The sequence below is a fragment of the Argopecten irradians genome, chromosome 13 (genome assembly GCF_041381155.1).
Source record: "Argopecten irradians isolate NY chromosome 13, Ai_NY, whole genome shotgun sequence".
NCBI classification, from domain to species: domain Eukaryota; kingdom Metazoa; phylum Mollusca; class Bivalvia; order Pectinida; family Pectinidae; genus Argopecten; species Argopecten irradians.
In genome coordinates, this window is record NC_091146.1 from 30,939,078 (window position 1) to 30,953,384 (window position 14,307).

General features: G+C 36.0%; 1 protein-coding gene across 2 annotated transcripts; it reads right to left on the minus strand.

Annotated features, from left to right (window-relative positions):
• Positions 1-806: 806 nt before the first annotated feature.
• On the minus strand, positions 807-5,235 carry LOC138305469 (uncharacterized). Of its 2 annotated transcripts, none has more exons than XM_069245709.1 (2): positions 2,273-5,235; positions 807-1,770 (listed from the first exon to the last, which is right to left on the minus strand). In XM_069245709.1, the coding sequence occupies exon 1, from the start codon at positions 4,596-4,598 to the stop codon at positions 3,027-3,029; it is 1,572 nt and encodes a 523-aa protein (XP_069101810.1). In that variant the 5' UTR covers positions 4,599-5,235; the 3' UTR covers positions 807-1,770; positions 2,273-3,026. The 2 variants fall into 2 exon arrangements, with proteins under 2 accessions (XP_069101810.1, XP_069101809.1); XM_069245708.1 differs by having other exon boundaries at positions 807-1,808; positions 1,855-5,235.
• Positions 5,236-14,307: the final 9,072 nt, after the last annotated feature.

Genomic DNA, 14,307 nt, shown 5'->3' on the forward strand with positions numbered 1-14,307 from the left:
AATACAAAATGAAAGTTACTGGCAGGCGCCAATGGGTGGGGGTGTTTTTTGAAACAATGGAATTGCAGCACGCTTATAAGACTCCCAATTCCACTACTTTAATGAAGTAAAATTCCCAATTGTAATAATAAATAGTTGTAATAAAGAAAAGAATGCATATAAATGTTTACTGTAACAGATTATAATGTGCCATGAGTACAGAAAAAAAATAGTAATGGCCGAAAAAAAAAAAAAATTTGTCCACAGCTTCCATTTTATTTCCCTAATAAGCACCCTTCTTTGTTACAATTTTTTAAGCACCATGGGTGCTAATTACAGTGAATACGGTATATTCAAAATTAATAATAGTTTGTGAAACCATCAAATTACAGCATGCTTATAAGACTACCAATTCCACTACTTTAATGCTGTTGAGGCTATGAAGTAATCGTCATCAAACACAATCAAACAAACAAATAGTAAATACAGACTAAATTTAATTTAAGAACAAGTAAATACAGCGAACCTTCGATAATCCGGACACCTTCGATCCCAGTCTAAATCGTCTGGATTACCAATTATAAACACATTCAAACAAGTAAACAAAAAATTCTGAGAAAATTGAATATTAAGTACAAGTTAATATACCAAAGAGGCAACGAAATCTAAATTACATGTGTGTATACCACTTACAGTAATATAATGTAATCATTATAAAAAAATTATGGAAGGAGGAAATTTATGCTAATTATGCCAAGGTCACTTGATTGCAAAAATTTCCCCTGAGCATAATATTTTATATATGTATGAACTTCAACATTGTTTAAAAAAAAATGTAAAAGTGTATAAAGTAAAACCCACTTATCAGAAACGTCTAGGGACGAACAAAATGATTTTGTTATAATTAGTAAATATAAGCATCAAACTATCTTTTCATGGGAAAAAACCAGGCAATTCATAATGGGCTAGCGTGCATAATGATGATTGTCTGCAAAGCTCTAGTATCTATATAAACCATAGATTCCATTGAGAGAAAGTTAAATGATCAATTATCAAGATATAAAACGGGCATGAATTACTTTGTGGTCGTAATACAACATATTGTGTTTACAGGTGTATACTGTTGGCCCTGATTATGCACATGCTGAGGCAAGGAAATCTCCAGCGTTAGATGGGAAAGTAGAGAGTAGACAAGGATGGAAAAGAAGTCCGATTTCCTGTCATTCTGAGTGCCAAAGAAAAACTTCTAGCTAGAAAAGTCTGTCAGGCGTTCAAGGTAAAGAAGCTTCGATTTTCTGATGTTGGTTGTTTATTTAGATGGGATAATTAATTTGGTCTTCAAGATTGTGTGAAGAAATTTTAAAAATTTTAAACCGGAAAAGAATTAGCAATATTGGACTAGTAGCTGAAAGCCGGCAGTAAAATTTAGATTACAAGTCTTTGAGCCTGATCCATGTCACTATCACCAGGGGAACCATACACATGTAGGGTCATGCAGGGGGTCATGTAGGGTCATATAGGGTCAAAGTGACATTTTCAACAAAACCTTTCACTCACCTCTTATTTGTCACAATAACAAATAACCTACATCAGAATGTACAGAGGACACAGGGACATGAAAACGATACACAGTACACTGTATGTATTAAGGTTGAATCACCCCAACATTATATGTACAAGAGACACATTCTCTGAATTTAATAACCAGTTGAGTGATACAGACCCTCTCAGCCATTTGTTATAGCTATCATACCCTGTTACACTGTAATAGTTTTGTCATAGATATCACACCTTGTAGTACTGTAACATCTTTGTCATAGATATCACACCTTGTACAGTAGTAGTACTGTAACATCTTTGTCATAGATATCACACCTTGTAGTACTGTAACATCTTTGTCATAGATATCACACCTTGTAGTACTGTAACATCTTTGTCATAGATATCACACCTTGTAGTACTGTAACATCTTTGTCATAGATATCACACCTTGTAGTACTGTAACATCTTTGTCATAGATATCACACCTTGTAGTACTGTAACATCTTTGTCATAGATATCACACCTTGTAATACTGTAACATCTTTGTCATAGATATCACACCTTGTAGTACTGTAACATCTTTGTCATAGATATCACACCTTGTAGTACTGTAACATCTTTGTCATAGATATCACACCTTGTAGTACTGTAACATCTTTGTCATAGATATCACACCTTGTAGTACTGTAACATCTTTGTCATAGATATCACACCTTGTAGTACTGTAACATCTTTGTCATAGATATCACACCATGTAGTACTGTAACATCTTTGTCATAGATATCACACCTTGTAGTACTGTAACATCTTTGTCATAGATATCACACCTTGTAGTACTGTAACATCTTTGTCATAGATATCACACCTTGTAGTACTGTAACATCTTTGTCATAGATATCACACCTTGTAGTATTGTAACATCTTTGTCATAGATATCACACCTTGTAATACTATAACATCTTTGTCATAGATATCACACCTTGTAGTACTGTAACATCTTTGTCATAGATATCACACCTTGTAGTACTGTAACATCTTTGTCATAGATATTACACCTTGTAGTACTGTAACATCTTTGTCATAGATATCACACCTTGTAGTACTGTAACATCTTTGTCATAGATATCACACCTTGTAGTACTGTAACATCTTTGTCATAGATATTACACCTTGTAGTACTGTAACATCTTTGTCATAGATATCACACCTTGTAGTACTGTAACATCTTTGTCATAGATATCACACCTTGTAGTACTGTAACATCTTTGTCATAGATATCACACCTTGTAGTACTGTAACATCTTTGTCATAGATATCACACCTTGTAGTACTGTAACATCTTTGTCATAGATATCACACCTTGTAGTACTGTAACATCTTTGTCATAGATATCACACCTTGTAGTACTGTAACATCTTTGTCATAGATATCACACCTTGTAGTACTGTAACATCTTTGTCATAGATATCACACCTTGTAGTACTGTAACATCTTTGTCATAGATATCACACCTTGTAGTACTGTAATGTCTTTACACTATTCCCAAATGATGTCCACAGTAAATCATCTCTACCCACTCCTACAGCATATACCAAGTCTCTGTCTGTGTGTATGACCTTGACCTCCTCACCATCACCACTGATGACTAGTACCTTACCAATTTTGTCTCCTATGATGATGTTCCCCTGACTATCATACACTATACCGAAGGGGTTAAATGGTCCACCTCCTGTTTGTGGTGTTTGTTTATATGTACTGAGGATGTCACCTCTGTATACAAACAGTTTCTGGAAGTGAGAATCCATAACAACAACATGTTTCTTTCCATCACCACCATCATCTTTATAACTGTCATCAATCACTGCGACATTGTTAGTGACAGGACACTCTGTGATTCTGTATGGTGAACACACTAATGGTTTCCCAGTCCCTGTAACTTTTGTTGTGAGCACCATCTGACCTTGTGTGGTATATTTTGAGACGTTTCCTGTCATGCCCACAATGACATGGTTCTGTGCTGTAATACATATACAGCGTGGATTCTGTTTAGTTGTGAATTGTTGAGTTAATTGTCCTGACACCAGCTCCAGGATGTTGTTTACATCATCACAGGCCCACAGTCTGTGTGTTGTAGGTGATAGACTGATGTCAGCGATCCCAGCCTTGTGTGTGACCTTACGTATCACTTTACCCTTCCTGTCCAGGAGAGTTAATGTTACATTGCACTTAGTCCAGGCTTGGTCATCAGTGGTAGGACATATAGAACCAATGTAACGTGGAGACCTCCACTCCTCCACCACCCTGGCCTCTGTCAGTAGTTTGGTCCTGGTCACTGCTTTCTTCCTTTTATCATCTGTCTGTTGTTGTGAAGAGGGTTGTTGCTGACCAGCTGATGATGATACTGACCGGCCCTGACCAGTGGATATTGTATCTTGACCTGATGTAGTTACTTTTCCCAATGCTTGTTCCAGGTGACCTTGAGGGTTTTTGTTTGGCGTGAAGCTGACATTACATAATGCAGGTGTCACAGGGAGATGTATTCTGGAATCTATTACACATTCTGTGTCGTAAATATCAATGTGAGATCCCTGCTGAAGTGCTGACTTACAATCTGTCAGTTGTTGTTTCAGTTGTCTGTTGTACATTTCAATGTCCTGTTTGTATTTATGTATGAGCTTAGTATTATCATTTTTCATCTTCTGATATAGTGAAAGTGTCTCTGCTGTAATCTTGTCAAGGTCTTGCTTTAATTTCTCTGTCTGCATCTTTAATTGATGAGACAATTCCTCGAACATTCTGTCATTGTCTTTGAGTAGTGTATCAGTAGAGGTTACGTATTTCCCAATCTGTACCAAATCATTCTTTTCAGTTCTGTCAATAAAAATTTTAATGTCGTGTTTCTTCTGAGGAGTAAGTTCACTAAGTTCACAAACTTGATGGCCACTGTGAAGTGAGGAAAGACATTTTGGACAAACAAGATCGTGACATTGTTTACAGTAGAACTCTAATTGTCTCCCCTTATGATGATGACACGCTGTTTGACCTTTCATACGAACTGGTATTTTTGCGGCTGCCATTTTGATGAAGATGAGAAGTTTGTTGATTTTATGAAGATCGTTGATAATGAATCGATAAAATGTTGATTGAATTTCTGAAGACAATTGTTAATGATGCTGTTGCAAAATCAATTTAATAAGAGTTTTGATTTAGAAAGGTTTTGGGTTGACATCATGTGCAGTTCAATGTTAAGTGCTGACTTTCATTGTTTTTAACACAAGAAAGTAACTGTTATCACTGGTGACACATACATACATAGTACCTGGAATTCAGTCAAGATGGTCCTTCCCAGAATCCAAATGATATTTAATGTTGTACAGGTTCCTCTTGATCCAAAATCCACAGCCAACCAGGAATTTTAAACTACTCATGTTTACAAATCTCACTTTATCAGTTTCTGATGGAAAGTATCCATTTTGGATAAAATTCAATCTCAGTTAAACCATATGTAATGTACATCAAGTAATCATGTAGGTGTTCACACAAAGTTAGACTCAGACCATCCTAGACCTGTGGTCAGTTAATAAATGAACTTGTAGGTGTTCACACAAAATTAGACCATCCTAGACTTGTGGTCAGTTTACTAAATGAACTTGTAGGTGTTCACACAAAGTTAGACCAACACAGACTTATGGTCAGTTTACTAAATGAACTTGTAGGTGTTCACACAAATTAGACCATCCTAGACTTGTGGTCAGTTACTAAATGAACTTGTAGTTGTTCACACAAAGTTAGACCATCCTAGACTTGTGGTCAGTTACTAAATGAATGTAAAGAAACCACCCACCGAAACGTCACTGTGATGAAGTCATGTGATATATAAAGTCATGTGATATATAAAGTCATATGATCATTTGTGTCCACGTGATCTTACATGAGATTACCGACAGACACACAGTTGTACATAGCAGATATAGATTGTGAGGTAGGTCAATTTGGGTCATGTTTACAAATCGTGATATCTGAACACCTACAGTTCACCTGGGGTATATTCTATGTTGGATAATAGATAATAAAGCCTGTAGTACTGTACAGGTCATTTTCATCATCTCTCGATATTTAGAGTAATTTTTGGGCTTCAATTTCACTTTGAATTTATTGCAGACTGAAAATATGAAAACTGTGTTGGTTTCCTTAATGATTTGTTTGCAAATTGATTGATGACTTACTTTGTAGAATAATTTTATGAAAGACTAGTCCAAATTTGTTTCCATTAAGCTCCCCCTTCTTTGCTTCATTTTTTAAGCACCCAGAGCGCTTCTTGGGGCAAATACGGTAATTTGCATAATATTTCTAAATATCCTGGTTTTTTCCCTATAGACCAATGTATTAGACGTTTAAGAATACATAGCCCAAATTGGTAAGTCACATCCATCATCAAATAACCAGGGTTTCTGCACCAAGATCTAAGAATCTCACAAAAATGACATTTTGGGTCGTGTTATCAATGTAATTATGTCAACATTTCAGAGTCAGATAATATCTTTTTGTAGTTTTGGTGGTTACATTTTCTAACTTTCATATATCGTTATAATATTTTTTGTTTTTGACTTTACAAGCCTTACAATACTCATACTCACAGTAGTGCTGAAAATGATGCTTTTACTCTAACTTGTTTTCAAGGTTGATCTCCTAATTTTTCATCATCAAATGTGACAACATTGTATATATACCTGTATTTAAATATCAAAGAAACACAATTTAACAAAGCATGACAATTTATTGCCTCGTGCCCTATCCGGGCCTCGAATTCACGATCTACGTCACCCAATCGCCTAGCCAAACATATCTGCGCCTTCTACCACTGCGCCACATCCTCATCCCCAAAAAAGGATGTTTCAATGACGAAGTGATAGTCGATTCGATATGCTGACATGATCAATGTGGAAATTGTCAAATTAAATCTTTGGATCCTGTATTTAGAAACTTTCAGGAATTTTAAGTAATTTATTGTCATAAATGAAAAGACAAATAATTCCTAGGTCATGAATTATTAGATTATTTGGTTTAATGAAAATAAGGTATATAGAAAATATTTTATAGAATATATCCATAAACTTTATAAGGATCACTTTATTTTCTCTAAATTAAACAAAATATAAACAATATACATATCAAATTCATTACATGTATTGTTGTCAAAGACACAAACATATATGTGCATCAGTTGAGAATGATCAATTTACTCCAGTATTTATGCTACAGTTTGAAATGGAACACTTTGATGATGAGTATAGACATCACTAATTAGCATTCCGTAAATTCTACCCACCGCTAACAATGGGGCAGTGAAAATCAATAACCACTAACAGTATCTTTACTGTATTAATGATTGAACGTAAATTCTACCCTCCACTAACAATGGCGGCAGTGAAAATCAATAACCACTAACAGTATCTTTACTGTATTAATGATTGAACGTAAATTCTACCCTCCACTAACAATGGCGGCAGTGAAAATCAATAACCACTAACAGTATCTTTACTGTATTAATGATTGAACGTAAATTCTACCCTCCACTAACAATGGCGGCAGTGAAAATCAATAACCACTAACAGTATCTTTACTGTATTAATGATTGAACGTTTATTCTACCCTCCACTAACAATGGCGGCAGTGAAAATCAATAACCACTAACAGTATCTTTACTGTATTAATGATTGAACGTAAATTCTACCCTCCACTAACAATGGCGGCAGTGAAAATCAATAACCACTAACAGTATCTTTACTGTATTAATGATGAACGTAAATTCTACCTACCACTAACAATGGCGGCAGTGAAAATCAATAACCACTAACAGTATCTTTACTGTATTAATGATTGAATGACATGACTTGTAAACAAAGTCTCGAGTATCGGCATGATAAGTAATATTAATTATCCTGATGATCTCGATCAAGCAACATAATCTGTCAGTTCCGGACTTGAACCCGTGATCCTGAACTTGCTGGTTCGCCGCTCGACTGACTGAGCTGAAGGAAAATTCCCCCTAACGGGAAGCTAGAAAGGAAAATTCCCCTAACTCAAAGCTAGAAGGTGACTGTATCGTGATCACTATGTACAATTAAAACCTGCTACAATGCTTTCAAATGTGTTCGCTCCTGAAAACCGACCAACCCAGGCCCCAGTGAAGCCTCTCAATCTAGCTTTCACTTGGAATGGTCCAGTCGGCACTAAATGTAATAGGGCGTGAGTAGTGTCCCGCCAGTCGAGTTCAAACCCGCGACCTTGAACTTACTGGTCCGCCGCTCTACTGACTGAGCTAAAGGGAATGTGAAATATGTGTAATATATGGTATACTTGTACATAGGCATACGGTTTATTATGTCTGACTGATAAGTTATATATTGTATACTGTTATATAAACAGAACATATGAAGAGAGATCAAAAAATAAAATGTACACTAGTTGAACTTTGGTTTATTGAATTAACATATCTCAAAAACCTGTGTAGTTCAAAACATTTTGGTGGTCCCAATCAAATTTTATAGCACATTATCCGGGCAAGTGTTTTGTGAATCATGATCACTTCTCAGAGTGATTAGTTGATGGTTTAACCCATTCCCCCCTGAAGACACATTTAGACTCTTCTAAATCAAACACTAGACTTGTCCATTATGACACTTCAGGGATGAAGAGGTTAATTACATTTTACCTTCTCTCTTATACCTGATTCTTATAAATGAAAAATTACAGTTGAATGTTTAAGGAATAACAATTCTTAATTTAAAAAAGTGTAACATTTCATAAACTAATGATTTGAGGACCAGCAGAATATTGAAACTACAATGTACACAAGACTATTGTTACACCTTCTGTTTGTAGGTTTAAGCTGAAATATGACAATCTGTAGATAATTATGATTATAGCAACATATTCTGATTTCTCGTTGATTCAAATTGATATCATTACGGACATCCTGTATATGTTGCAGCTCTTATATTGGTAAGTGTATTTTTAGGTCATCTGACCCGAAGGGTCAGGATGACCTATAGTCATCATGTTTCGTCCGTCGTCGTGCGCCGTCCGCCGTGCGCCGTGCGCCGTCCGCCGTGCGTTAACTTTTCACATTTTGAACTTCTTCTCAAGTTTGACAAGTGGGATTGAGCTGAAACTTACCTGAAATGATCCTGAGATGGTCCCGACAAAGTGTTGTTATTTTTCGGGTCGATCCGAAATCCAAGATGGCCGCCACAGCCGCCATCTTGAAAACACATTTTAAACTTCTTCTCAAGTTCTACCGGTGCGATTTGGCTGAAACTTGCATGAAATGATCCTGACATGGTCCCGACAAAGTGTTGTTATTTTTCGGGTCGATCCGAAATCCAAGATGGCCGCCACAGGCGCCATCTTGAAAACACATTTTGAACTTCTTCTCAAGTTCTACCGGTGCGATTTGGCTGAAACTTGCATGAAATGATCCTGACATGGTCCCGACAAAGTGTTGTTATTTTTCGGGTCGATCCGAAATCCAAGATGGCCGCCACAGCCGCCATCTTGAAAACACATTTTAAACTTCTTCTCAAGTTCTACCGGTGCGATTTGGCTGAAACTTGCATGAAATGATCCTGACATGGTCCCGACAAAGTGTTGTTATTTTTCGGGTCGATCCGAAATCCAAGATGGCCGCCACAGCCGCCATCTTGAAAACACATTTTAAACTTCTTCTCAAGTTCTACCGGTGCGATTTGGCTGAAACTTGCATGAAATGATCCTGACATGGTCCCGACAAAGTGTTGTTATTTTTCGGGTCGATCCGAAATCCAAGATGGCCGCCACAGGCACCATCTTGAAAACACATTTTAAACTTCTTCTCAAGTTCTACCGGTGCGATTTGGCTGAAACTTGCATGAAATGATCCTGACATGGTCCCGACAAAGTGTTGTTATTATTCGGGTCGATCCGAAATCCAAGATGGCCGCCACAGCCGCCATCTTGAAAACACATTTTGAACTTTCTCAAGTTCTACCAGTGCGATTTGGCTGAAACTTGCATGAAATGATCCTGACATGGTCCCGACAAAGTGTTGTTATTTTTCGGGTCGATCTGAAATCCAAGATGGCAGCCACAGTCTCCATCTTGAAAACACATTTTAAACTTCTTCTCAAGTTCTACTGGTGCGATTTGGCTGAAACTTGCATGAAATGATCCTGACATGGTCCAGACAAAGTGTTGTTATTTTTCGGGTCGATCCGAAATCCAAGATGGCCGCCACAGGCGCCATCTTGAAAACACATTTTGAACTTCTTCTCAAGTTCTACCGGTGCGATTTGGCTGAAACTTGCATGAAATGATCCTGACATGGTCCAGACAAAGTATTGTTACATCTCTGGTTGATCCCAAATCGAAGATGACTACCATGACACTATGTCTAATTAATTTCCTATATTTAAAGGCCCTTGGGCCTCTTGTTTGAAATAAAATTTGTTGAAAGAAATTGAAAATGATCCTGACATGATCCTGACAAAGTGACACCATATATAATTAATTTTACTATTGTCAAGGTAGTCAGATGACCGTTAAGGCCCTTTGGGCCTCTTGTTACGGTAAACCTCTGCTTGCTTTGATGGCAAGGATTCTCCCCTTTTCTCAATATTTTTGGATACACTTCACAGTAAAATTTAGTCATTCTTGTCAATAGTTCATGGAGTGAGATTGTGGTAGAGTCTGTTTTTGGACTGATGTTGTCACTGATCACTGGAGACTTTTGTTCATTTCCATTTTTGTTTTATTTTCCATTCAACATCTATAAATCCAGTTCACAATAAGTTCACAATCTCTAAATATCTCTTGTACTCTAAGGTTTCTCTCTCCTCTGTTTTGTATCTCTTAGCTCCAATTCTCTGTTCTTACTCTCTGCTCTTACTGCTCTTCCTGCTCTTACTCTTCTACTCTTCTCTCTCTCTCGTCACACTTAAATTTACATATATATAAGCTCCTGGTGACCCTCAGAGAAGTCACCCCCTAAGGTCACCTACTAAAACCCAGACTGACCCAGAATCCACAACACTGTGTTTCTTATTAAACTTTAAACCTAATTCCTGACAAACCAATAATGATATTTAAAATCTATAAACTATCATCCCTAGAACACATTCTCTAGATTATAACCATATCAATTTAGATTTACTTTAAACACATCATATTTACTTCATTTACACTTTAATTACTTTTACATACCTCAAATGACTTATAAACTAATACAGTGCTCAAGCTACCGCATTGTTTAAGATAATAAAATCATCTTCATAAACTGCATAACTTACACTTTCAGCTGATATCTATCTTGTTCTCTAAATAGTTATTACTTATTAGAAATAGTACATTTAATCTACTAAACAAAAACAACTATTCATAGAGGTAGAGTGTCAAGCCTTATCTTGACCCAGTGGGATGTCTGACCTAGCTGACCATCATGATGCTGGCACAGTATGACACTTCCCTTCACAACCCAAATCACAAGCACTTACATAATTTACCTGGCTAACAGGATTTACACTACTACACTGAGATTGTGGTGGAATCTGTTTTTGGACTGAGATTGTGGTGGAATCTGTTTTTGGACTGAGATAATGGTGGAATCTGTTTTTGGACTGAGATTGTGGTGGAATCTGTTTCTGTACTAAATACCTCTACACTTCAATATACAATACAAATAACTCAATATATTTAGTGGAGAAAACGCTGCCTTGAACTACAGTCAACTGTGTAACAGTCAAATCTCTAGTTAATTGTTGATTTTATAAAGTACAATTACTGGCTGATTTACTGTCGTACGTTATTTTAACGCATGCGTTCATTACACAGAATGACAATATTCATCGAGCGGGGCAGCTAGATTTTTTCTATTTCATCATTGGATTTTTCTTCAATTTCTAATTATTTTGGTCTTGTCAATTGTATAATATTTTGAAACCATTTTGTAAAGTGAAATCATGTTTGGTACTGGGGGGTACAAATTCTCAATATCCACATGGTGTTTTGTATATATGTGCTGTCGACTTTTACTGATTTCTCAAACTTCTTTTTAATAAGTTCATCTGCTGTTACTGATTGAAGACATTTCTTTGTATCAACTTTTTTCAAGTTTTCAATTCCTCTGTAGGGAAAATGTTTTCTTTGTTATCAGCTTATGTCTCTGGTTATATATACAAGGCCTGGGGGTGGGGACTGAAGGGATATGGGAGGGTGTATATGTAGTTCATCAGCCATTTTATGATTATTACACAACACTACCTCCATTTCTTCGTTATCAGCTGATGTTTCTGGGTTACAAGGCCCCGGGGGTAGGGACTGTAACGATACCGGGGAGGAGGTAGTTCATCAGTCATTTCAGGATTATTACACAGCACTACCTCCATTTCTTTGAGACATTCTTTAAAATTGTCTGATACTATAAGGCCAGTCAATATCTATGTGAATGAATCATCACTCAACTCCTGATAAAAAAATGTAAACGGAATCTCGAGGTTTTCATGCTTTATAAGCTAATGTGATCTTTGCTGTCTGATGTACTCTCAGTAGCCATCTTGATGACAGATCTTTTTCAGATAAAGCTGACAGCGGTTTTGTCGCTATTTGTTAGTTAATTGTTTGAATTTATTGTTTAAAATTCATGTTTTGTGGTAGGGGGTTTTTACTTGTTAACTAAAAGCAAATTGGTATGTAAGTTAAAATGTTAACAAAGAGTATTTTTAGGTCATGATGACGCAATATCTCCTTGAATTAGACTGATACTGCAGGATTTTATTCCTACACAGTTATGTTTACGTTAATTTTAACATATATAACATAGGAATGCTTCCACCACCAGAAATACCAATTATGCCAGTTGTTGATCCAATTTACTTATTCACCCCTTTATACAGATATGGACCCTTCTAATTCTAAGGCTGGAAGGTTGCATTTTGAAATTTTAGGGGTGAATGAATTAACACCAAACTTAAGTTACCAGTGAACAGATGGAAAATCAATTGAAGACATAAAAGACCTAGATCAGCCTCCATTAAAAAGATTTTTGTCCCAACAGATGAAGAAGTTGAAACTCTGTTTAATTCCCGGTATAACATGATATTTTGGACAATGGTATATTGACCCGGGGTCAAAATACCATAATGGTGAAATGAACCCCCCATGGTAAAGTAAACCCCCCTTCTAAAAGTTACTACAACACTTCAATACATGTTTTTTTTTCTAATTTATGATAAACCCTCAATTGTGAAATTTAGTTATGTGATAAAAATGTCTAAAATTTGTGTTCATTAATTTTACGAATTAATTTAGTTTATTTATAAACATTTATATTATAACTGTACAAAAATATTGTAAATGACGTTTACTAATTAAATTCTGTGTAACCAAATGAGATGTTATTTGTCATCTATTCTGTATTTGTAAATTACAGAGTTATGTGCTCTTGTGGGTAGGTATTGGTTGTGGCATCACATGTACGCGAGCATAACATCACAAAATAATGACGTCTCAATGCAGACCTACCCGCAAGGGAGGCAACTTTGTAATATGCAAAGGCGGAATATTTAAAAAATGAAGATTTAAGCATTATTCTCAATGTCTTTTGGGGTTATGAAGTCATAGACAGAAAAAACGAAAGGACATTTTCATAGACGCGAAGCGAATTGCAATCGTGTCCATTACATTGAGTACTTGTATTTATGTGATTTAAAGGACATTTTTTCACATAATCCGCCTGATATCCAGTGATTCCACCCATGTTTGTTTTTATATATGTCATTGGTGACCGTAATATATTACCTGGAGCGATTTTCATTGGCTGGAAATTTTATTGTGACGTCATGACTGGACATCAGTAAACAATGACGTGACGTCATGATTCAATGAAATTGTAACAAAATGGCGGCTTCTGCTGGATTTTTGCAAAACATTCTGACGTTGAGATTCTTCGAAATGTAGGTTGTTTTAGTAATGTGATGAAAATATTTGTGTTCATTTCATATAATATTCTATATTTTACGGGAAAAATGAAATGACCCGCGTTATGAAAAATTAGCATTTAACTTATTTTAATTAAATTGTTAAGAAGGGGATGGCAAGTGTAGTATTGCCGGTAAGTTAATTACTTTTGTGATCTTATAAAATGATCAATTTCGTTTTACATTCCCATCTTAAAAAATGAAAGCCGTTCTGGAATGGTAGTGGCCCTTTAATGTAAATATTGTTATTTTATTCAGTCTTTCACCTTTCTATTTTTATTGTCAGTCTGATATTACTTCTACTCCGACATCTACAAAATAACTCTGGTTACAATTCCGGAATAAAAAGCAGAACTTGAAATAACTTTACTCAGCAATCTTTGAAAGAATCATGACCAAGCCATAATTGTTGTTTTCAACAATTATCACGATGGATGAGAGGGATTCTCTGTAATGAAGCCCGGAGGCTGGAGAGTTAAATAAGCACTTGTCAACCTGTTAGGTGCGTGACACTGAAGTTCAAAGTTGAAAAAAATATCCAACATAAGGTACCACACGTGCCAAACAATAAATTCCGTGTACAAATAGAACAAGAGGCCCATGGGCCTTAACGGTCATCTGACTCATGGCACAAAACAACAAAGTCACAGTATAAAGTATTGGTTAACGATTAATATAAACAATACAAGGAACTCCTTAGTTGAATATGTAAGTTTCTGAAAAAGGTAAATGTCATTTGTAGAACAAACTTGGTAGCCCTTCATCCAAATATGGT